This window comes from Pipra filicauda, unplaced genomic scaffold (assembly GCF_003945595.2).
Source record: "Pipra filicauda isolate LSUMZ 115617 unplaced genomic scaffold, ASM394559v2 scaffold105_size2325265_pilon, whole genome shotgun sequence".
Classification (NCBI taxonomy): Eukaryota; Metazoa; Chordata; class Aves; order Passeriformes; family Pipridae; genus Pipra; species Pipra filicauda.
This window is the reverse complement of record NW_024103496.1, coordinates 2,103,293-2,128,904: the sequence shown is the minus strand read 5'-3', so window position 1 is coordinate 2,128,904 and position 25,612 is coordinate 2,103,293. Positions and strand designations below refer to the sequence as shown.

The 25,612-nt window shown below is 39.7% G+C and overlaps 2 protein-coding genes across 10 annotated transcripts in view; one reads left to right on the top strand and one right to left on the bottom strand.

Moving 5' to 3' along the window:
• Positions 1-13,929, top strand: part of PEX1 (peroxisomal biogenesis factor 1) — a 35,088-nt gene extending 21,159 nt beyond the window's left edge. The window contains exons 20-26 of one of the 8 annotated variants that reach the window (XM_039379954.1): positions 744-920; positions 2,396-2,626; positions 3,817-4,017; positions 4,359-4,489; positions 5,164-5,952; positions 7,370-10,601; positions 11,270-13,929. In XM_039379954.1, coding sequence (XP_039235888.1) covers positions 744-920; positions 2,396-2,626; positions 3,817-4,017; positions 4,359-4,489; positions 5,164-5,248 — 825 coding nt within the window. In that variant the 3' untranslated portion in view covers positions 5,249-5,952; positions 7,370-10,601; positions 11,270-13,929. Of the gene's footprint in view, positions 1-743; positions 921-2,395; positions 2,627-3,816; positions 4,018-4,358; positions 4,490-5,163; positions 10,602-11,247 lie in introns of all 8 variants that reach the window. The other 7 variants (XM_039379940.1, XM_039379930.1, XM_039379945.1 and 4 more) reach the window with 7 other exon arrangements.
• On the bottom strand, positions 13,869-20,716 carry GATAD1 (GATA zinc finger domain containing 1). 2 transcript variants are annotated; one of them, XR_005563032.1, is made up of 6 exons: positions 20,440-20,716; positions 20,183-20,308; positions 19,801-19,860; positions 18,160-18,343; positions 16,470-17,358; positions 13,869-14,830 (listed from the first exon to the last, which is right to left on the bottom strand). XR_005563032.1 is itself a non-coding variant. In XM_027749160.2 (5 exons), exons 1-5 carry the CDS (start codon positions 20,635-20,637, stop codon positions 17,168-17,170), a joined length of 759 nt encoding a protein of 252 aa, XP_027604961.1. In that variant the 5' UTR covers positions 20,638-20,716; the 3' UTR covers positions 14,879-17,167. The 2 variants fall into 2 exon arrangements, 1 of the variants encoding a protein (XP_027604961.1); XM_027749160.2 differs by lacking the exon at positions 13,869-14,830 and having other exon boundaries at positions 14,879-17,358.
• Positions 20,717-25,612: the final 4,896 nt, after the last annotated feature.

Genomic DNA, 25,612 nt, shown 5'->3' with positions numbered 1-25,612 from the left:
CGGTATAAATTCTGACTTCAGTGTCAATGTGTTCACATAAAACTGGGGAAAGAAGTCTTCAGGAACAAGTCATATCCTGTGGATATGGCCGATTTAAAAAAAAAAAAATTAAAACAGGAAACTAATCTGCAGAAAGAAATTGGATGCAGCGTAGTGTTTGTAATGGTCTGCATCTTTCTTTGAATTATGAGTCCAGTAAATACGTGATTTGCTTGAACCATAGCCATTCCTTTGAGGCTGTACAATATGTGCATTTGATTCCCATTTTATGAGAAAAAACTAGTGCTGTTCATTTTCAGATTAGTTCACACATTTAACAAGTACCACATAATTTCATTCTGGAACACATGAAGAAGTTAATCCTGTGCCTTAAGAGCATAGATATTCTCTCTTTTTATATTTTTTTGTGTGTGTTTTAAACTTCTGGTTTAGAGTCAGATCATTCAAGTAAACAGAAATTTTTCAATTCCATCATCCTTCTCTTTACAAAAGGACATATGAGTAGCAGACTTCACTTTCATATTTTTATGATATTGACTGGATATTTAGAGAAATATATTTCCCTGTATACTGCATTTGGTTAGGGGTAGTATCTTTCTAGTATTAGGGTAGTATCTTCTTTAAAAAAACACTTTTCTCCCTCAGAGAGGAAGTTGCTTGTGACAGGGCCAAAGCACCATCTAACAATCAGGACAAGTAAAATAACAGGTTGCTTTACTGACTTTTTTTTCCTTTTTTTACAGAATTCACGCTATGAAATCTTAAAAGCTCTCAGTCATTCCCTGTCCTTGGCAAATGATGTGGACTTTCAGGATTTGGCAGCAAAAACAGAGCAGTTCACGGGGGCTGACCTAAAAGCTTTATTATACAATGCCCAATTAGAGGCAATCCATTCTAACCTAAATTTAGGTTTAACACAGGTAAATAAAACTGTTATAAAAGAAGCCTCTCCTCTTTTTATGTTGATATGTTTGAAAGGGTTCATATTATCCATGTTTTTTAGCAAATTATGTTGATAAGATTTAGTTTTCTTTTATAGAGAGGATTAAAATTTTAATATGTTTGCAGAAAAATAAAGAATAATGTAACAAATCAGTTTGAATACCTCTTAAACAGCTTCATTCATGATAGGTGTTTAATGTTAAATAGATTTATGTAAGCCCAAATCTGTTTATCACAGTTGTGAGGAATGACTGACAGATCAATAGGAGGGATCCCACTCAGAGTTTCTTAGGAACAGCTAACAAATTCAGTTTTGAGATGGCGCATTTTGGATGATGGAGGAAGCAAAATATTGGTGGGTTTTGTGGAGTTGTTCCAACAGATTGAGTTTAATTGAAGTCAGGAGAGAAGTGGCAAGAGGGTGGTGATGTCTGAAACGGCCTGTTCTGGTTCATCTTTCAGGCACCAGCTCGAAGTACAGGATCCTAGCTTGTACTCCTTGTCTGACTGACAGGTCCTTTCCTCTTTTAGCCTCTGTTCAGCCACCTCTCTTCACATTTTTAATGCCTGTGTTCTGGTTCTAGCTGGAAATGGACAGGCATGGCTTCCACTATTCAGAGGCCAAAGGGAAGGGTTGGGTCAGGGATGCAAAATCAAGGAGACCTCTTGAGTTGTTTTTGGCCCAGCTGTTATCAAGGAGTGGGACTCTGAGGTTGCAACTCTAAATATTGGGAAGGATCTTCCCTAACTCTCCCTTCACTTGTAGCATCAGTAAGTAAGTAGTTGGTACCTCATGATTATCCATCACAAGAGTAATCTGTTGTGTGAAGCAGAGGTCTCCAGAGTGGTGTGCACACACCCCAGAGTGTGCAGAGTCCATTGAGGTGCAGGAAATAAATATAAGACTTCAATAGTACATGTATATAAGTTATGCATAAACTTGGTGGAGTGTGCTCAAAAATTTTTTACTGATAGAGGTGTACAATCAAACAGGTTTGCAGACACCAGTCTAAAGCAACAACTGTGATTTCCATATCAGCACTTAAAATGTGTCAATTAGACACGGTAAAATTAGACTCACTTCAATATCCTGGAGCACTTTACACAGGATATTAAATTGCCTGGAGGGAAAGGTTGAGACAGAAGTGATACAGATCTACAAAAGAAGTAACACTTGCTGTTACTTGCTGTTACTTGCTGAGTGAGACAGTTGAAACTAATAAAAACTTAAGATTATCTCCTCAAATTATTTTTCTAGTATGAAGACAGAAAGTTCTGCTTAAAAGCATTGGATTTTCTTAGCAAAATATTTGGAAATACACCCCTAGAGAAAGACAGATTACTAGAATAAAATGTTAATCCATACTTTCATATGTATTGTATATGAAATTTTTCATATATTTCAGATTGCACTTAGGAATTAACTCTTCTAATGTTCTGTTCTTCGTTACAGGATTTTGGATCTAGTTCTGATAGTGACTTCAGTCTCTCTTCCATGGTTTTTCTAAACCACAGCAGTGGCTCAGATGATTCAGCAATAGATGGAGAAGCAGGGCTAGAGCAATCTCTTGTTTCTTTAGACATGTCTGACTTGCTTCCTGAAGACCCAAGGTCCAATATGTATCGTATTTATTTTGGAAGCTCTTATGAATCAGAGATGGGAAATGGAACTCCTTCAGAACTGGTAAATTACTCACTTAATATTTTGAATTTTCTAAATATTATTAGTTGTAAAGCAGAAAAACTAAAGTATGATAGGGTTTTATAAATACAATTATGTCTCCTTTGACCTTCAAACTGTCTTCAGTCTATACCTTGTAGTCGACAGTGGGGAATAGGATGGAAGGATGTGATCTGACAAAATATGATATGGACTTTTCTGCTACTTTGTAGGACTTTAAAATCAAAATCCCAGAATACTGCTTAATACCTTATAATGAAGAAACTGCATTCATACTAGATTTTACTGTCTGGTCAAATGGCTTATTCCCTTCCAAAGTTTAATACTAAAACAGTTTTTGACTTTTGGGTGGTTGGTTTACTTGTTGTTTTTTTTCAACTTAGTCATTCATTAAAGAATGACCATCCAACTTTCAAGAATTAAGTTCTAATCTTAAGAATCAACAAACTTTTTTCAGTTTCCAGTGAAACATGTGTTAATAGAATAATCTGACCATAGAATTGTGTCAAGAACAGAACTAAACCTTAGCTTCTGTCATTGTTGTTACAAAGCAGAATTCCTGATGTGGTACTGTCATGTTGCACAGAGAGCAGCATTCCCTGTCCAACTTGCAGGCAGGAACATGCAGGTTGGCTTAGGTGTAAGTAAATAAAACAATGGATTTAGCAGACCTTTATTCTTTTTGAGATGGGCCATTGTGAAAATATTTACATTTTTTCCAAGCATGAAACACTTCATTTTCATTGCCCAAACACCTGAGCAAATTAACCTAACTCTTCTTGTTAAAAAATTGTGTATGGGATATCATCATCATGTCTGGGCTTCACGAACGAAGATTTGGGGAGGGCTCTACCCACGTTTGTTACAAGAGCATTGGTGACTAAAAAGGCCAATACGAGATAGACATGTCTGGTTGCAAAAGGCACAGCAGAAAGACTCCTTAGGAGATATATTCTGCAAGACACAATTCTTTCTGCGTTGTCTTTTCTCCTCGAGAGTGATCCTGCGTGCGTTCTCAAAAGCATCATCAGCGTTAAAGATAGTGTGTCTCCAGTATGGGATATATTTCAAAGAGAAACTACTCTTTTGTCACAAAAACAAGCTTGTACTGAATTGTAGGCTAATTCCTAATGATGGAGTAGCTCTTTTGGATCCATAATGAGTTAATATATTTCTCCTTATGGTCAATTTAGAGCTCTTTGTGTTTGTCCGGACCAAACTCCATCACTTACGACTTTACCAGCCTGACTCAGAGAGATGTAGCATCCTCACAACCTTCAATGCTCAGAGTAGCTTCTCAAGAAGGCTCCCTGGAGAACAACCAGGAGCAGCAAATAGAGCACCTGAGGACAGAAGTCAGTGCTATCAAAGCCAATAACAGAAGCAAGAACGGAGTATGGCTTTTATTTTTTTTTATTACTTAGTCTTAACAGTTCCCTATTGTTTTCCCACACTTCTTGGTATTTCAATAAAGAATTCCTGCAATAATATTGAATATAATGTAACAAAAATAGCAAAGTGATGCTTAGTTTGAGGAAAGTAAGGCAGAAGTTAACATTCATGTAACTAAGCAGTTATTTCTGTGTTATTAGTTTGGGGGTGAGGGGGAGGTTGTGACTGTGTTTATAATACATTTGTCTGTACGTGTAATGAGGAGGTTCCAGAGTTAGTGATATTGATGACACTGTGTTTCTGTTCATGTTCTTCATTGTCTGTTCGTGGCTCTGTTTCCAAGGAGGACAGCACCCTTAATCAGTCAGGGCTTGCCAAGACCACTTTAATTATTACCCAGTCCCATCTGATGACTGCACTTCAGGGTATGAGACCATCCATTAGTCAAGATGACTGGAAGAATTTTACTGAACTGTAAGTATTACTTCTTTTGTAATTGTGAATTCAGTTAAGATTTTATTTTTTCACATTCCTTATACATCAGAAACAAAGTAGTTTTAAATAAACGTAGGGAATGGCAGCAGAGTTGAATAACTTCTTGCAGCTATTTTTTCAGAAATATTAAATTAGGTACTGAGAAAGGGAAAATATTTCATCAGTGAATTGTTTTTTATTGTTTTTTATTAATGTAGGACCTAGAAATCACAGCTGAGAAAACCCTTGTTTTATGTTAAGAGCTATACCAGAACAAAGAGGCACCGATTCTCTAAGACTTAGAGCTAGGTCCTTCCTGCTCCCACTTAGTAGTAGCCTCTCATATTTTCAAATTGCTGGGTGGTCTCTTTAGCTACCATGTTTGGGAAAAGGCAATAATCTGTAGAAGTATAAACATACCGAAAAGGAGAATGTGTCTCCTTCGACTTGGACGTGACTGAAGTAGAAAAGCTGGGGAAAAAAAGGAAGCAGGGCAGAGGGCTGTCTGAATTTGTGGGTGAAAAGTCCTCCAAGTCCCCAGGTCTGAGAAGACATGCACTCTTCATTTCCATAAAAATATATTTAAACATCTGTAGTTTTGTGTTGCTTTAATGTGCATCTGAAGAGGCATGTGCATGTCAGAAGAATTTTCTAATATCTTTTTCTCATTCCAGGTATGATAATTTTCAGAATCCCAAGAAGAGGAAAGGACAAGGTGGCTCAACATTCAGACCAGGACAAAAAATTACTCTAGCTTAGTAACTTGTATTTGTTTGTAATTGCTAAACTGTAACTGGAAATGACAAATGTGATTAAATCAGATTATTTATATTCATATGGATTTATTAATGCAGCAGTTGAAGAGAAGTTTCTTTTAAATTTACATGCTGTAAGATTATGTCACATTTTATTTTGAAGAAAATTGTCTTCCTTCAGATTGATATTAAATTTTTTGAGAGAACATTGGTTACATTCTGTCCTGTTGTTTATCACATAAACTTTTAAATCTTGGGTTTTATCAATATAGTTGCCAAATCCTAACAATGATTTCCTGTCCCTATTTATTCCCTCAGAAAAATAGAATCTGTTTAAATAAACTGTAATATATAATGGTAGAAATGTTTTTTTTTTTAAAAACTATAAAGCCATTCTATAATGGCCTTTGGAGGGCTTAGAGGAGGGTGGTCCTTTATGTGTTTGTTGGTAGGCAGCTAGACTAATACTTTCAGAATAACTATAGCAAAAAAAATCCCAACCAAGATAATTGTATCTTGTTTTATGCCACTGTTTATTAATCAGAAGAATATCAAGTTACATTTCAGAAGTAGTACCTTCTTATCCCTACCTTTTCTTCTTGGAGACCATAAAAAGCATTTCTCAAAGAGAGTTTCTTGCTTGAATTCTGTGGGTATTTGCACCACATGAAATTGGGAGATTGGACTACAATCGATGTCAGTGGACAGGTAAGGATTTGCTTCTCTCTCACAAGCATCATTTGAGAATAACCCATGTACAGCTGCCACTTGAGAACCTGGGCTTAAGGTTCAATTGCTTTAGTTTTCCCGTTTCTGAAATAGCCCAAGTGGTAACAATCTGCCATAGGCACACTGAAATGAAGTTCTGTTGCCTAAGGTTTAGTGGCTGTTCCAGTGATGCAGCAAAGAGATGTAGGATAACGTACTTTCAGATGCTCAGGTAGGGGTTGGTAAAGAAATACTAAATCAGTTCACTGGTGTTCACATCACAAGTGTGAGTCAGACTAAGAAATGAAGTGGGAAAAATCAGTCCTCTATATCCTCTAGCAGCTGGCAGGGCTTTTGTAAGGCTCCCAAGTACCCAAGTATTCGACCTTCCTGTGATGTCCTACAGCAGCAGTGTCATGTCAGCTGCTATTAGATAACCAGGGCAGATCTTGCACCTCTCAACTGTCACACACCAGCCTCCAAAAGTCTTTAATAGCTTGAATTAGTTTTAAATGTTTTTGTGAAAACTGGTATTTCAGGGGAAAAGTCACTCTGCAAATCCTGGGTGCAAAAAGATGATCCTTTTCTTCATTGTTTGCACAAAACCAGCTCTTGAGATCCTGCAGTAATGATTATTATCTGATTAGGCACAGCTGTAGCACAGTACATATCTTGTGAGACCCAGTGAATAAGTGGATGCTGACACTAGATTTTGGTACATCAGAAATTATAAGAAGTCATAAGCTGTTGGGCAATTTCCCTTATTCTAGAGATCAGCAACTTTGTAGAATAAAAAGCAAAGAATAAACCTCAAAATATTTGGAACCACCCATAAAATGCTGTCAATGCCATATTATTCCACCACAAGCACTGTGAGGATTAAAGCCATTTACATGGTTTTGTGCCATTTTTCTGTTTGGAAGATAATTGAGTCCTTCAAATGAACTTGTTACAGATTCAGTGCTAATCTCCATTTCCTTAATGATTGCCAAGTTTCAGGAAACAGTAATAAAATTATTTCTTAATAATACATAGTTAATACAATGCTTGTATATTGCTGAAGTGCTGCTGAAATAATGCAATAACTAGAGCATCATGACCTTTTTTAGATGCTAAAAAGCTACAACAGGAGCTTTTTGGTGCATTACTGTTTTAGTGTTCCCCCAGAATTAACTCATCCCATTTTCTAATGCCCATTTTTCCAGGAGTTAAAAACCTGATAATTTTCTCAATGTCTAAAAGACCAAAATTCCTTCATTAAGGACAGGTTTACAGTATAATGTAGAAAAAACCCACTTGAAGTCAGAGTATCGAAGCTTCCTTCTTCTATGGATCCTGGGGAGAAAAAGGTCACGGCTTCCCTCACATCAGCACCTGCCTCCACACTGACCCCAACTCTCCTTCTTTCCATGTCTAGGTGAGCAGATCCCATCGTCCTTCCCCACCAGCTGTCCTAGTGCCGCAGGTCCTGCTAACGGAGCCACATCTTGGTGAAGACGGTGGGTCTAAAGCAGAATTCCTGCACTGGAAAGCAGGAGGTCTGCTGGGATGGCATGAGGCACACGGGGATTGTTGTCCTCTGTCGGTGAGGGATGTGGGGCCCTGCACCGCGGAGCACCAGGGAGGGTCGGTCTGTCCTACGGGGCGGTGGTTGGGAGCCGCCCCAGTGCCGTGGGCAGCCTCCCCAGCGTGTTCCTCCTTCCTCAAGCAGCTGGCGTGGGTGGCAGGCAGAGGGAGGAATGCTTATCAGAAATGTTCATTTAATTTTCTAATGCTTTTAGGTGAATGTCTTATTCCAACTCCATACTATGGTGATGTAAATTCCAAAATGTGACTATATGTCGGAACACAGCCTGTTCACGTGCCCTTGTCCAGTGAGGTGAAGCTTGAGCCACTCACATACATTAGCAAACGTTTCACAGGGAACAATCCAAAAAACCCAAAAGTGCAAACTGAGGCCAAATGAAGAGATGGGACCCATGAAGAGCTTTTTGAGACAGCCCATCTCTTTCTGAGACTGCAGCATGGCAGTAGGCTGCTGCCATCAGATGTGCAGGATTGCGTCCATTCTGTGCACACTGACAGGCTGGATTATAATTTGTCAGCTCTGTCACTCCTACTATGAGTAAATTTGGTTTGCAAATGTTTTCCTTTAAGCGTTGCAAGATGTTTCTGTCACGTAACTTGTGTAACATTGGTTTCCCCTTGGAAAACTGTCTTTTTATCTTAATGATTTTTTTTCTTCTGTAGGTGACTGGTGAAGAAAGTCACCCTTTTCAGTTAACAGTTGAAAAATTAGAAGCTGCATTACAGAGAGCTAAAAAGCAGGTATCAATAACACTGATCTCAGATTTTCACGCTTTCCTCCTTGTTTTGTAAGCAGCATATGTTCTCAGCATTGAAGCACATGTATGGTTTCATCTCTGCAGATTTTCAATCTTGTGACTCAAGTGGGTCCAACTCTGGCAACAAGACCTGATTTTATAATCTGGGCACTGTAACAAAATGCAGAGAAACTCCCTGACTGTATTTTATGAAGAACAGATCTTAAATTTTTTTTGAGATCGAGTTTCTTTCTCTGTAGAATGTAATGGAATTCAAAGTGTTGTAAAAAGATATTGTTCTGACCCTCAGAAGAGAAACAATGCTACTGTAACAACCTACTCAGATAATTAAAGAAATATGTCCAATGTGATTTTGAAGAGGGTTCTTCTTAGTTCTAGCTAACAAGAAATTACCAACAAACAAAAAATTGCAAATGTAACTTTTCCATAGTTTAGTAAACCTAATTCGTTCAAAATACTTAGCATGATTAGTGATTCTATTCTGACTGGGACTGCATAAATGAGGACAGTATTGCTTGTCACATATAAATTTTTTTTTCTAACATTCCTTTCTGTATTTTAAACTGCTTTTCTTCCCTGTGGAAATGCTTGGTTTTGTAAATGTCCACAAAATAGTGCTCACCAGGCTAAATTGTTTCCTGATTTTTTTGTCTTAATACTCATAATTCAATCACTTGATGGAAAATTATAAATGCACACACACTGAAGTGTTTGTGCTCTTCCTTGAAAAGATCCAACAGTGGCAAGACAGGCAAAACAGTACGACAGCACAGTAAAACATTTTACCAAAGATGTGGTGATGATGGTAATGATGTTTCAAAACATGAAGCGAGAGGGACTTCTTGTGTCCTGTTCCAGGATAGAAAACAAAGTTTAACAGTAGACAAAGCATATTGTTACAAGGCAGGTCATTTAGAAAGCTCAGTTTCAAGGAAGGTGACATACAAAAAGTGGGTGTTTTGGATACACACAAATGTGTGCCTAACATTTTTTTTTTAGATATATTGAAGCTGTCCTAGTTATCTAATTGCTTGATCAGCATGGTGCTATGTTTAGACACCATCTGTCTGTGTCTTTGCCAGCCCATGGGAGCCTGAGCATTCAGACCCTCCCACTATATCCTAGCAGAGGGAGGCAGCCCACATCCCTGCTGCATCACTGTGGCTGTCAGGATGGATCACAGACCAGATTAACTCTTTAGAGCTCTGCATGTGTTTGTCAGCCTTCTGGAGCTGAAAATGTTCTCATGAATTATATTATAGGCAGCTTCTTTGGGTACATGTAATATCATAAATAGCTGAAGGAACTAGGCTAGAAAAGCAATAGTGAAACTGCCATCCCAGAGCAGTTGAACCTATGAACAATCAATAAAAACCTCAGTCAACATCTTCTGCTTAGGACACATCAGAGGTCACATACACTAAATATGCTCTCAGGTAATTTCTTCTTGTAGCTGGAATCAAAGGCAATACACTGAAAGTTCACTGCTTGTTAAGGTCTTGCTCACAGTACCCACTGACATTCAGAGACATTGCACTTCCCTTGTGGAAGGGAAAGTTAAGTATCAGGGCTTCCTCATCACTGAACTTTATTTTCTAGAGTTCTTTGGGAGTTGGTCTTTGCAAATAATCTGATTTGGAGAAGTCTTGGGCGGAGTGAGAATTTGCAGTGGGTGAGGTTTTCTAAACATTAAAAATAAAGAAACAAAACATAATTATTTAATTTCATCCCAAGCATGAAGTAATAATGCAGCACACCATGTTGAAACATTTAGTCTTGAAAGCTTGTGCTATCGTTGTGCACATATTATGGACTGTATATTTTAATCAGAATACTGAGAGTACTGAATCAGGGAATACTCCAATTTTGCTACACTTTTGGGTCTGGCAAAATGTTTTTTATATTCATGAGCTCTCTCTAAACATACACAACTCTCAAGTATTATATACATCTTTTTGTATATCATGCTAAGCGAGTACTTTCTGAGGAAGCATTTAGATTTTTGCCCTCGGCTCCCTTTCAGATTATTTCTGTGTGCCTGTATTGACTGGATAGCATTTTCATACATTAACTATAAAAACCCCTTGGAGATCTGTAATGTATGCTCAATTGACAGCATTGTATGGGGACTTTTTTGCTTTGTTTTTGATATTTGTTGGAGTGTTTTTTTAAATATTTGCAGAATTAATTCTTTGTTTGCTCAATTATTTAGATTTGGTGAGAGAAAACTAGAGCTGCAAAATTAACAGACTGCTGCTATAGAGACACAGTAGGATTGTCTCACTGTGGATCCCTATACTTTTGGTAAATGCTTTTGTCCCGTATTTATATACTCCAATAAGATCCCCCCTGAGTCATTTCTGTTCCATGCTGAACAGTCCCACCTCTCACCCTCTCCTTGTATTTCAGATGTTCTGGTCCCTTAATTGTTGTTGAGAACCCTTCACTGGACTTGTTCCAGTATGTCCATGTCTTTCTTGTTCTGCAGAGCACAGAACCTGTGTCCCAGCACTGTGGATGTGTCACACTAGTGCTGTGTAGAGAGATCAGTGGTGTTTAAAACCCTCACCTGATCTTGATAGGGAGTGAACAGTGAAACAGCAAAGCCCCCTAATGAGTAAGCTTTTCGGGCCTGTAAAAACAAGGGTTGGTAATAAAATACTACAGAAGACCTTCACAAAACTTGCTGACTGCACTTGGCAGATGAAATTTCCTATTAGATAAAAGCAAAGAAAAAATATTATAGGGTCTAATGCTCATTACTCTTCAGTGATAATCCCCCATGAAATATGAGCCTGTTGTTAAAAAGAATGTGCATGTTAGAAATTATAAGAAAAGAAATAGAAATACCTTCCAGAGGCATCAGAAGCTGGGATTTGGCCATCGCTGGAGGTGGACTTCTACACAGAGTTTAGGTTTGCCCCAAAATATCTGTTCTTATGTTAACTAGAAACTTCTGCCTCCGTTCCCAGTCGGTCTGACCAAGGAGCAGACGGTTGATGCAGACAGATCAACAGAGGGATCTTTGCTCTACATGAGAATGGCAACGGTGTATCACACATGCCACTCCTTTATGGCGGTAATGTGATTTTTTTTTTCTTTTGTCTTGTTAAAAGATCTGTGAAATAGAGTTCCCCCAGATCTTGCACTGAGTTTTACACTAATCTTCCGTAAGAGACATATAAGACTTTCTTCTGCCTTGAAGTACTGCAGTAAGTTGGTCAAAAATATTGTTGGTAACTGAAAGCTGAGGTGAATGTTTTAGTTTCTTTTCTGATGGTCTCAACTTATTCAGGGTGAGCTGTTAGTCCTGCCAAACAGGTTAAGCTTGATTAGAAAGCCTACTGAAGCTGCATATTGCAATGTGTTCCTGTCATTGTCCCACAGTATTTGTTCCTAGGTATAGCCTTATATGGATATGTTAAGTTTCAACATATCATTTCCACTTACCAAAAGAGCAATTAAGCCCTAGTCAGGCTCTGCAAACCTATCAGGCATGAAGCGATTGCTTTTGGTTTTGTTTTGGCCAACAATAAAATGCCAAATCTACTTCCTTTTCCTCCACAGTTTGCAGTCAACTTCTCATGAAAAGGGACAAATCTGTTATCTTGCCTAGCAGCAGTCTGTTACAAAGCACTTTAGAAACAGAGATCTAAAGAAGCAGGAAGAGTGAAACAGAAGTTATCAGGATCAGCACCATGGAGAACTATTGATTCTCCTGACACAAAAGGCTTTGCTTTCTCACACTCTGTATGACCATCCCACTCTTGGTTGTATGAGAAGATGAACACAGGTAAGATTTTCAATAAGATTTACTACCTTTTATTTGCTTATAACCTTTGATGATGTTCTGTTGAATGTGCATTTAATTTTTAAACACTTATGCCATGACTACTTTGTGCAGCCAGACTTTATAGCTGGTTTATGCACCCAGCACTGAACCGATAGGTGCACAGAGATCATGGAGATCTCATGGAGATCTCACAGGCTTTGTTTTTTGAGCAGCATTGATGAAGCTTTCCCTTGGTCATTCATTATGCTGCTACAGTAGATTCCCACCTTGAAGTTCGTGGTAAGTAGCTCTTTTGTGACATTTTGGAAGGTGAGAAACACGTGATAAAAACAACCCGGTCCAAAACAAGCATCAGTGAAACAGAAGATGGGTTAGCAAGATCTCGGGGAAACAGGCATCCCACCAGAAAAGCGAACAGGGAAGATCTCCTGGAATTCTACCTCCGTATGCAGGATGAGCAAGATGACATCTTCACTCTGCCATGTCCTAACTCCTTGAGGAGAGGTAACTAGAAAATTCCCTACATAGATTCCCACAATTTGGGAAATAGATACTCCTGAGAAGGGCACACTGATTAAAAGAACAGGTTATCTTTGCTTTGATTCTTAATGGCCTACTGAAATCAAGGCTTGGGAGAGAAGGGGTTCCCAAATTCTGCTTACATAATTCAGATTCACTGCCACAAGCAGCCTTACCATGTGATTTTATCTAAATGTGACCTAATCAGAATGAAAGGGAACATCAATTGTGTAGGATACTACGAACATTGAAAAGGATTATCAGAGTTTGATCTTCTGAAGACAAAAATAAACATTTCTACTGAAATTCCCTAGAGAAAGATTTATGTTAAGAAAAAAAAAAATAGCTTGTGTGTGTTTTGAACCTGCATCAGCTGACAGGACTGCTTTACAGCAAGGTACATTACACCAAAAAAGGCAGAGGGGATGGTCTTCAGAAAGGAAGTGGACACAAGGACCATGAACACAGATTGTGTTCCTGCTGTCCTCCAAAGAATGCAGCTTTGCCCCTAAAGAAAACTTAAACTGCTTCATGAAAAAAGAGGAACACTCCTGCTCTGTTCTCCCTAAATGAAGGAGTTCAGAAGATTTTGCAGGAGCCCAAATTATCATATGTAAGCAAACAGATGCCTGAGTTTACTGTTCTGGGTCAGCTACAGGGGCAATGCCCAGCACAGGATAATCTTGGTATTTTCAGGTACAACCAACCTGTCTGTCTACAACTAGATTCCAGTTCTACTTCTGTTTTGTTAAACAGACATCAAAGTACTTCAGTGTTTCATAAAGATGCATGAACCACCTGGAGATGTCATCCATGAAGAAGTTGTTATTGAGACTGAAGTTACTGAAATAGAGAAGAAAAATAATCTCACCAAAGCTGTAAACCAAATGCAAGAATAACAAATCACCAGCTAGAAGGGCTGAAAAAAAAAAAGCAAGCAATTTTCCAAAAGATGAGTGTGACTGTGTGGGTGAGACAGTTGCCAAATACAAAATTCTGTTGTCAATGATCACAAGACTCTGTGGTGGGGGGCACACAAAAATAACTATTAACAACTATTAACTATTGTAAAAGTATTTCTGCTTGAACATAATGCTCATTTATAATTTTGGAGAGATGTACTCTGTTAGCTAAGAGATGTACCAATTCTATCTGTGTGAAAATAGAATAAATTTATGATTTTTCTGATCTTTGTAATTCAGTAAGTGTAAAGAGCAGTTGAAACTACAATACTATATTAATATTTTTGTTCTCAGTTCTATAAGACCATTTAAGGTGTTTATTTATCACAATATACAATATATTGCCAATCACAATAAATTGTGCTCTTTGCTTCTTGTATAATATTCATAAGGCTGCATTACCTCACAGCAAGGCTATCGGATTGGATTGGATACCTATGGCTAAGTCCAAACCGTGGGGGTCAGTTCCTGGGTTTTGTGTGTATCCAAACTTTGCCAGGGTGACTGAGATGATTGTTGTGTGGGACAGTACAGCAGCAAGAGGGGAATCCTTGCCTCATTTCAAAAGGAGCCCAAGGAGCCACATGCTTATTTATCCATTGCGCTTGCATCACTTTGTCCTAGAAGAGAGAAGCATTGTGCTCCCAACAAAGCCATTGCCCAAATGCAAACTGCTCTCCACAACTTATTGTTTTGGTAAAGTTCAGGTGAAAGGGTGGGTCACTCCTCTCACAAGTTTCCTGCAGGCAGAAGGATCTGCAGTGTTACGCCTCAGGGCACAGGCCACATGTATTATGCATTACTCAGTATATTATACAAGCTCCATGGATTTCAGCTCTTAGCTACATGTTCCATCTTTAGAACTAAAATGCCTTAATGAAAACAACTGCTGGCTGGTCACAAAGCTCTGAAGCTTAACACAAGGCCAGAAATTCAGCAGTAGTGTATCCACTTACAGTCCAGTGATGCGAGTCTGAAACCTACCTACATTTTGGCACAGGGGATGCCAAACAAGGAAAGGGAGAGAAATGGGTGACCTGCTCAGCTTCTTCAGTTGCAGGGCATCGAAGCACAATCCCATGGGATCCTGATATCCCTTCTGCTGTTGAGTCCATTTTGCAGGTCTTCCTTTTGTTCTTCATTTTTTTAACATAGGAAATTTTCAGAGACACTGCTCTCAGAGGTCTCATTCTTCAGCTATGTCCATCCTTAAGATGCTGTCTGGAGTCAGTCATTTCCCCATGTAACTGGGTGATGTTCTGAACACAAGAAAAACAGGACAATGCAACCATTCAAATACCTATAAATAAAGTTATAATGCTTTAATAACAGTCACTGCTTGCAGATCCACTCTCTTTAGAGATCACCATAATTTTTGCCTATTTGTATTGTTTTTTTTACATTTCCCTGTATAATAAAAAACTAAAATAAAAATGTTCTGTGTTTACTAAGGGAAGTTGTTCCATAGTTCTCCGAAAAAAAAAAAAAAATTGTCTTTTTAGACTGTAGTTGGAACTATAATACTTGGAATCATCATCAGCACTAAATTTAAGAAAGGCGTATTCTGATTAAAAATTAATTGTTCCTTTTACATTACAATTTATTGATAAATAAGGCAAAGGGTAAGCAAGTACTTTTCATGTGGTGTAGCTAGAAAAAGCAAAACTTCAAGGTGGTGTTAGGTCAGATGTTGGACTCGATGATCTCAGAGGTCTTTTCCAACCTAGTCGATTCTGTGAATGAAAGCATTGTTTTTTTCCCCTATCCCTATGAGGATCTGACAAGGAAAGCACCTGAGCTTCACTGGACTCAATGATCTTAAAGGTTTTTTCAACCTAAATAAATCAGGTAAGATATGATTCCAATCTAACTAAGACAGTCCACAGAAAAGCAAAGGTCCATGGGTTATGCCAAGGCAGCACAGCCACTTTACAGTTGATCCCAAGTGAAAACCCTGTGGACTGCAGAGAAAGGAAGGAAAACGCTTGAGTGGAGGAAATCATTCTAGTTACTATACATATCTTTTAAGAGTTGTTATTTTTATCTTCTTATAGTTGTTAATTTAATAAAGATAAATCAGAAAAAAATTTAGAGGAAGTGAAAGGAGAGAACAGAGAGGAAGGTCAGGAGCAAGGTCACCTTGGGATTAATTTCTGCAACACACTGAACATGGGCGCACATCTCATCTTTGTAAGAAACTGAAGATTAAGATTTAACTCTCTATTAGCAATATACTGCTAAATTCTGAACATTTTGAACTATTGACAGTAAACTAGCACCTACTCCCTTAAGGTTGACTGTTCTTCCTGGTATTTGAAGAGGGCATAACAGAGGCTACAGGCTGAAACAATATCTGCTTCCTGCTCTCATGAGTCCCACTGTACTAAAAGTTAAAACATAAGCCCAGTGCAACTTTTACAGGCTTTCATACAATATACTGAAATTGTTTGGGGCTCCTGGGTGCTTTGGTCACATATGTTCATAAAAAGAAAACAAAAAGCTGAAGAGATCTGTACATTTAAATCTAAGGCCACTTACAGCTATTATCCTTCACAGGCAGCAGGAACCAGTAAACCCTGGGAATTTAGGCCATACAAGCACATCTCACAGTGTTTGGAGCTGACTGGCTTGTAAAAAGTTTAGGGCAGAAAACTTGGGCATTAGTATGTGTAATTTCTCCTGTTCTGCTAGTTACATATTTTCATTGATATACTGAGACTGTCAATACGTAAAATTAGTTTTTATTTCCCTTAATAAATGTGGTTTTTTCATTTTAATTGCTTGAGGATTTTTTTAGTCATCATTAATTGGAAAGACTGAAAAAATATTTTAAAATCAATTTTAAGAGACCAAGTTAACGTGCATACAAATATTAACCATCTGAAACTCAAATCATACCTCAGTGTTGGCTTGCTCTGGAAATGCAGATACATTCCTGCCATGAGGATGCCAGGATGGCAAAGCCAAATAACATTAATTTTTAAATTTGCATCCAACTTTCCAAGAAATTTATGTAAGTTCAGCAGAAAGCTACATACATTACGTTTCAGATTCACCTTAAAAGATGACTGTTAAATACAAGTCCCTCCTTGTGGATGAGAGTTTTCAGTCTGGAGAAATCCAGGTAGATCACTCCTTTCCATGTAACAGAAAATCATTAACTGCATCACTGACCATGTTTAGTGTTTATCTGAAGCTAGTCTTAAATTATTTAACAAGTAAATAACTACAGTCACAGTTAACTAAATTAAACAAGTATAAAAAGTGCTGGATGATTATGTCTTTTAACTCCTTTTCTGGAAAATAATTTAGAAAGTAAGAAAACTGAAGGCAACTTTCAGAAGTCAAAAGATGACATGAAACTTGTGGGTTTGTCCCAAAATGAGCAATAATGTCTGAAGAGCAGAGCACTGAAATGATGCATAAACTGGAATGGAAACTTCCTCTTTAAAGATATGATATATTTAAAATAAATAAATCCTGTAATCCATAAAGTAAAATGGCATATTTTATAATTTTTTAAAAATTCTTGTATGAGGCTCACAGGCCTGAGAATACACGCAAAATAACCTGTCCGAAGTATTCCTTAAAAAAAATTATAAATTATTGGTAACAGTTTCTTTAATGGAGATTGCAGGAGTAGGTCCCACATGAGTCCATATATAGCCCTTCTCTGGCCTTGTAGGAACAGTGGGGAAGGGAGATGATCGAGATTTGAAATATTCTGAAGGCGCGTGACAAACAAATTCTAAATATTCCATTTTCCTTGGGAGATCTTCTTCTGGTCCTAGGAAAAAAAATAAATCATCAAAGACAAAATTTAAAGGCATAAAGTTGGAGTATGCAGGACTCAAAAATATGCAACAACAACATTTAGAGAATTTGCCTTTGCAATCAATGACTTTCCTGGCCAAGGGGCCTAAAATACTAGGCAAGAAACATCTACCTTTATTTTTGCTGGTCTGGTCTTTTTTTTCCCCTTCATCTGAAGCATTCAGTTATTTATGTGAAGTACTGTAGTTATTTTCAATGTATGTTATTTTGAATGCTATTTGTGGCCTTTATGTGAAGTACTGTAGTTATTTTCAATGTATGTTATTTTGAATGCTATTTGTGGCCTGCCTGTCAACAGGATTTTTCTGAATTATTAATAGTTTTCTTATTGTTAGCAAAACACTCTCTATGCCAGTGCTTGCACAAAGTGTATTTTACATACTCAGGATAAGGATCAGGTAATTCAGGTAACTTTAAAAGAAACAACTTGGACTGGTATATCAGAATCAAAGTTACTACAGTCTAAACCTATCTATGGAATAATAATTTGATCTTTAAAGTCCCAAAAGTGTAACTGCCCCCATGAGCACACTCAGATAATCACAGTACAAGATAATCACACTCACTGCAGTAGTGCTAATGATATTATTTACACAAGATAAATGCTATTACAGTAAATGCTTACAGGATTAGGGTCTTAAATGTGGAACTTGCACAAATTAAATGAGAAGCTATAAAGTTCATTTAAAAAATACAGTTCTGCATTAGTCTAGGCACATACAATACTTGTGTAAAGTGAAGGCTTGGAAATTACCTATGATATAGGATGCTGGGTCAAAACAGTCTTTGGGGCTGGCTTGTGTAGGAATGAGCCAGGTTAGTGCAGCACTCTTTTCACAGTATTGGTCCTGAATAAACCCACGGATCTGAGCATAGTATGTTTTTCCATCCTGCTCATCAACCACTGAGACAACATCTCCAATTTGATAGTATACACCCTAGAAGACAAACAAATTACACTGAAATCAAACAACCTGATTTTGTCAGCTTCACTCTGTGATTCTGATTCATATTTTAGGTATCAATACCTAAAAGTTCATCTCAAATTACACCAGTCTTGAAAGGCAGCTTTAATTCAGCCACATGCAAAAGAAGGGTGGCCTAAGAAAGACAGCTGTTTCACCTAACCACTCATCAGCACTGCTCCCCAGTATCCAGGAGTTTGAGGCTACAACTCCTGACCGCAGAGCAGAGATGGTCTCATTCTGTCAAAAGCAGAAAAGTGCAACACCACCGTCTAGGAAAAGCAACTGTAGTGGTTTCCTTGTGTGTGCAGGGGAAGCAGCTTTCTGTGTATGAAGAAGTTCACTCATTTGAGCGCAAAAGAGTTCCAAAACACAGATCCATCTCCTGCCATTTTCCATGGTGCTCTCTAACACGTGAGGCTGCACATCAGAGGCGACTCACTCCGAGCTGCAGCGGCGTCGCAGAGCCCAATGCAGCCCCTGCACTGTCAAGATCAGTTAGTCAAGAATCATCCAGGAGGGTTGTTTTTTATTTTTAAAACAGATAAAAAGAACACAAACCCCCCCCAAAAATCCCCTTCACAACAACACAGTAAAGTACCGAACCAGCAATATTTTGCATATGGAGGTTAAGTTGAAGTTTTGTTATAATTCTTAGGAATTTCTGCTAAAAACACACAGCAAACATTCATCTGGGATGTCAGGTGTGAAGCATCATGTCCCTAGAGAGTATATAGAATCTCAGTCCACCACTGGCTGCGCAGTCTTCCACTGACTATCCTGAAATTTTCTCTGGGGGGAAAAACAATTCAAATTGTTTGCTTGTACTGCTGGGAAACAAGCAAATTTCAGAACCTTGACACCCTAACATCTTGGCATGCTGGTGAAGCTGTTCTCAAGCATGAATGATGTGAGAAGTCCCCCTTCTGCTTTCATTGCAGAAGTCCACAGATCTTGTTCCCAGGGTGTTCGAGACTGCTTCCATCAGCTTGGAAACAGGAACCAGTTTAGATGTTGGGGCACTGCAGCTCATCCCCTCTATGGGCAATATCCTCTGTGCCTAAGGTAGGAAACATTACACAAATCTACACAGTCAGCTCTAGTCAAGTTTTGCTTGACCTCTGCAATGTGAAAATCAAAAAGTTTAAAAATGTTGACTGCAAAAATTACTAAGGAAACCAGATGCATCTTTTTCTTGAAAGAAAAAACAACAAATGGGACAATGGTAACTATGTAAACTACTTGGGTAAACTACCTTGCAAGACTTAAAAGCAATAACTAAGGCAAAACAAAATCCTACACAACTTCTAGGCAAGGAAGAACAGTTTCTGTGAATATATCCCTAGTGCTTTCACTATCTGTGATAATTCTTGAAATTCGAAATAGAAACAGCATGATCTTTTTTGCAAACAGATTTGCATTAACCATACCTTATAAAAGATTGACTCTGCTGTAATTATAGTGGATACGGACTCGGGAGCCTTGATGGGCTAAGAAAAGAACATAGAAATAGAAAATCAAGAGCGTTAAAACCAAGCAACCATAAAATACCAGGATTTTTTTTTCTTTTTAGACAACATACTGATGCATTATTCTCTAAGAAAATTATAAACACAAGAATTTTTACTTTAAAACTGAAAACACAGCGTTTTCAGTTTTCATCCCCAGGACTTTAGGTGGAGAAGCGAGCACAGAACTCTCGTGACCGGTTTATATTTACAGCCCCTCCTGCGGGCTCCGGGTCCGCCCCAGCCCGGCACAGGCTCCCGACCCACTCCCGTCCCCGCCCCGCTCCGCCACACACCGACTTACGTTCTTCAGCTTGAAGATGTGCCTCCTGCCCTTTCCCTTCGTGGAAACCTTCTTCTCCGCGGCGGGCGCCGACTTGTACTTGGTGTTCCTCAGCCGCGCGGAGCGGCGGTGGATCTCCTGCTTGCTCTGCGGGGAACGGCGGGATGAACACGCGGGGGAACACCGAAACACCCCTGCCCCGCCCAGCCCCGGCAGCTCCATCACCCTCAGCCTGCTCACCCTCACCCCGTCACCCTCACCCTTGTCACCCTTCCCACCTGCTTCCCGCCGCCGCCGCCGCCGCCCCCGTTGCTGTGCTGGGCGGCGGCCGAGGTGGTGGCGAAGGCGGCGGGCGCGGGCGGCGCCGAGCGCGCCGTGCAGTTGTTGCACAGGATCTCGCCCTGCCCGCCCTTCTTCCACATGGAGGAGGACGTGCTGCGGCACACGCTGCAGGTGGGCTTCAGCCCCAGCGGCATCGTGCGCCCGGCGCGGGGCCCGCGGGCCCGGCTGTGAGCGGCGGGAGCGCGGCGGCCTCACGGGCCCCGGCGCCGGCCCCTTCCCGCCGGCGGCGGATGTGGCGGCGGCGGGGCCGGAGCGGCGGGGCCGGCCCTGCCCTCTGCTGGCGGCGCTCGGCCCCCGCCGGGAAAGGAGCCCTCGCCCCCGCAGGGGAAGGAGCCCTGGCCCCCGCAGGAACATCTCACCCGTCGCGGCAGAGAGAGCGGTGCCTCTCAGGGACAGAGGTGGGCAGGGGGAGACCCGATGGGAGCGGCTGGGGCTGTTCTGCCTGGAGAAAGGAAGAAGGTCTCTGCTGCGCGGAGACCTTACAGCAACCTCCTGAAGTGGCTCTACAGGGTAGAGCCTACAAACCTAAAGAGGAGAAATTTAGGTTAGATATTAGCAAGACATTTTTTGCTGTGAGAGTGGCGAGACACTGGAAGAAGTTGCCCAGGAAAACTGTGTGTGCCGCAACCCTGGCATTCAGAGCCAAGTCGGACAAGGCCTTGAGCAACCTGGTGTAGTGGGAATGTCCCTGCCCATGGCAGGGTGTTTGGGGCTAGGTGATCTTTAAGCTCCCTTAACATTCTGTGATTCTGTGAAGCAGAGCACAGAAGCTGCCTCTGGTACCTGTGCCATTCCCATCTGCAGGCGGACACCAGGCACTGTCATCCAAGGATTTACAGCAGTCATCCTTCCTGCTCAACACAAAGTCAGAGGACAGGAGTCAGGCTCCAACAGTTGTCCTGATTCAGGAGAATAGTACCCTCAACATACATGAAGTTTTGGTCTTCATTAAGCCAACCGCCCCCCTTGCATGAACCCTTTGTCACATATCAAATAGTTTAAAACCTAAGGTGATGAATGTGTGTCTTTGTGAAACTTTCAGAGCTACATGGAGGAACCATGGATCTAACATCCTCACCCTGATGCCACTCACATGGTCTCTGACCATCCCATGGAGATGTTTGTCTAGTCTGATGTTAAGAAAGAAACGCCCGTTCATGCACAATGATTTGCAGCCTCTTAGTTCCCACACTCGGTGTTCGTTTTAGGTTTTATTTAAACCTTCTTTGGTGCAAATTAAATTGATTTCTTTTTGTCCTGTTCTCAGTGGACACAAATAGACATAATTTCCAGGGATCTATTTACAGATGTTCCATTCATGCAGTGTGCAGTGGCTAGAGGCCTTGCCTGGGTTGGTACTGGCTCATAGCCAGCTATGCTTAACCTCTTGCACTCCCATCTTTCATACCAGCTTTGACTTTCTTGTCTCAGGTCCCCAAGTTATTTCCTCAATTTTGATTTAAATCCCGATTTACCTTCAAGCTGTTTATACTTCTTGGGCATTGTTTTTGTTTCCTACTTCTTTAATGCATCCCTCTGTAGTTTTATCTTGCTGATCAGTGATCTCACAGAGACCTTTAAACTCTTTCCACCACCACTTTTTTTTCCAGCTTCTGCCTGCTTTTCTTCCCAACCACCCACCTCAGCAGTCCTCCACTGCTGGGGCCCCTCTCAGTGCCATCACGTTGGCATAGCATCAGTGATCTGTGTAGAAATGGCCTAGAAATGAATGACAGTGTCCATTTCTGTCCAGATAAGTATTTAATACTTTGTGAAAGTTTTCATTTTGCGTCTTTTTATAAGATACATTGCTAATGGATAACAAGTAAAATTGGAAATAGGTTTTTTCAACTCCAGTTTTGCTGTAGCTTTCCTACCATCTTCCCAACTCTGGGGCTTCTAACCCTTTGGTCTTTCCAAAACAATGCTGCAGGGTCTTTTCTGCCACAAATGTAGAATGTGTGTATTTTACATATATCTGTATATTCTTAAATATGCTACTGTATATTGTGATAACTTATTTGCTATGATTTTTCTTTCTGCTTTTAAATTATAACTTGAATTAAAAACTCAAACCAAAAAAGCTCAAGCTTTAAGAAAGCTATTTTGAGGTGATAATTCAATGGGGTTTAGCCAACCGTATTTAAGTTATGTTGTCAAAAAGGGTTTTATTTCACCATTTCTTGGCAAGTCAAAGTGGGGCTTTGACTATCATTTCAATGTAATTCAAGGTCAAACAACACCTTGAGATTACAGTGCACTTCTTTTGGCCTCATGAAAGACCAGGGAGAGGCAAGGATGGCTGTGAGTGCTGTTTGATCACTCCCTACCTCACCTGAGAGATAATGGAAAGAGCAGTGGTTAGCATATTTTGTCAAAAAATTAAAACCAGCATGTCTTTTATTTTAGTTCTGCCCAACAGAACTAGCATGGGTGACCTTTTTTGATTACTTTTGTGTAGGCAATAGCTGAAATGTTTTGATTTAAGAGCTGTCGAATACCTGGCAATTATGGGTAGCAGGGAAGGAGGGCTCAGGACCTCTTAAAAGTACCCCTCTCTAAGTTCCTCTCTGGGGGATCCCAAATTTTAGAATGTTGATCCTAAATTTTGAGCATCCTCTTCAGTTTTCTGATTCTCCTTAATAGAACTAGCCTGTCTTTGAAGTGGGTTGAAAGGCAACTCTTAGTCTGTGGCCTGATTGGAACTGGAAGTGCCTGATTTAGCTGAGGGATTTCACACAGTGTAAGCTCAGATGAAGTTGGAGAGTAAAACTCTTTTCTTGCAATTAATGGGAATTTCCACTTCATTTTATTTTTGCTCCGGTAAGAGAAAGGGCTGCCCATTGGAGTCATCAGAACCCATCCCTGCTCTGAGATACTTCAGATGTAAATAGACAGGAGAAAAAAGTGGAGAAAAAAAATCTTGGCTCCACCTGGGGAGGGGACTGTGTTAGAAACACACTGGCTGTCAATGCAGAACCTTTTCTTCCTGGGACCTCTCAGTGAGAGTTTTTTATTGGAAATGTTGCACATCCACACACACTCTGTTCATTTCCTGCTTGAGGAGTTGAATTGCTGTGCAGTGGATTTCATTGCATTGTTTCCTCTTAGCTTCCTACTACTATCTGGTAGTCTGCTGGCACACAGCTGAAGAATCCTCTGTTCTTATTTTCTGAGTGTCACCATTCCACAGTCAGCTGCAGAGGATGCACTTGGAATGCTTTTTCAGAAGTATTTGTTGTAAATGCCTGAAATTGGGTATGAATCTGATGGACTGGTGCATTCTGCATTTCTGCATGGTCCTGTACTATGGTACTTACTATGTCTTTTGTGAGAAAAGCAGGTTTTATTCTCTTAATTCCCATAGCCAAAACTAATGCTATTCTTGAGATACGCTGCACAATTATTACTTGCATAGGTAGCATGCACCTTTCTTGCAGCTTCTGGGTCTTAATTACTCCTTCAAGGGTATGGTAGAGCCAAGAACCTCAGCTTTTGTGAAGTCTTTGGTTTTTGGCCCTGTGGGACATGGGTAGTTAAATCAATGGCAGAGATAACATAAAATGACCACAAGTACTTGGTTCTTTTAAAGCATGCCAAAGCTGTCTCTGAAGTGACTTTATTTGTACTCTAGATACAAGAACAGGAAGAAATAACACCTTTTAACAAAAGTTAGTATTTCTGCCCGTCATGTTTTGTTGGTTTGGGCCCTCAGGACTTCTTCCTGTAACAACTGGCAATTTGTCACCATTACATCTCCTTGCAAATGGGGATCTCATAGTACCAGCTTTCTGTTTAGCAGGTTATCTTCACAGGTTACTGTTTCTGCTTCATTTGAGACAGTTCTTGAGGACTTGGAGCAGTTTTGATATTAAGTCTTTGAACAGTAGTATTTCTAATTCAGTCTTTGAATTAGTAGTTCCGGCTAAACTGCATGCCACTAAAAATACTTCAGGCTTGGTTTTTAGCCTATACAATGCTGCTGCAATGATGTGGGCCTTGGGTGCAACCTCACTTGTGACTTTGGAAGTAACTCTCTTTGCACTAGTGCCAATAGAGGGTACTGCTGTTAACTGTGACTATGGAAACTCATTTTGTTTTTTGTTGAAAAATGTTTTTGTGTCTCCATTATAAGCCTGTATGATGCCTGAAGGCACAACATGCACATTCCCACTGTACATGTAAATTGACTTGTTAATCACATAGACTTTCTTTTTAATTAATTAGTAAAAATATATAAAGGAAATCTGCCAGTTGTATGTGATTTCACAATAAGTGCAAACCAACCTCAGTTATTTACCATTGCCGGTTTATTACTGTTTACACTGAGATTTCAAAAACAGGAGAAAAGTTTATCCTTTTCAGTCAACTACACTTAACAGGTTACTTGGGATTGTCATTGTAGTATTTTTTAATGAACTTTCCCTCTGAGGTAGGCAGCTCCCTGCTCACTTTGTACAAATAGGGTAAACGTGGTTTTTACTTAGGCCATCAAAGAGTCATGGTCAGAGAGAGGGCCTCAAACTCCAGATGCCTGAACTGAAAATAAAGACCACTAATTTCAAAGTAAGTTTGTTTTGCTTTTTAAATTGGAGAATGTGAAGTTTTCTGCTATAACATGTATAAACTCTAGCATTCTTTGCAATCATGTTAGTGAATCTGGGCTGGATAATTAATATGACACTGCTGTTTGTTTGCCTCCCTAAAGGCATGTTGAGGTTGGCTACACGGACTGCCACATTAAACAATGTAGACAATAAGACTGACTGTAGAATTTGCAGAGTAAAAATACTAGTGTTCAAACAAGACCTTCTTTCCAATAGATTATTATAAATAAAACTGATCTGATAATTAGAGCAGAAGGTGCAGTGGCCAAAATATAACTGATGAATAATTTGCATAGTTCACTGTTACTCAGAGAAAAACATCTGGGTTCATAAACTTCATAAACTTTCAAATACTCCCTGAAACTATGTAAAGGTAAATCATTTTAATAGAGTGAACAATTCCAGTGTAAAAACCCCAAGACAAAATCCCCCATCATTTTTCCAGTACCTCATGGTGGATAAGACACTTATGCTTGGATGAAAATATCACTATAATACGAAT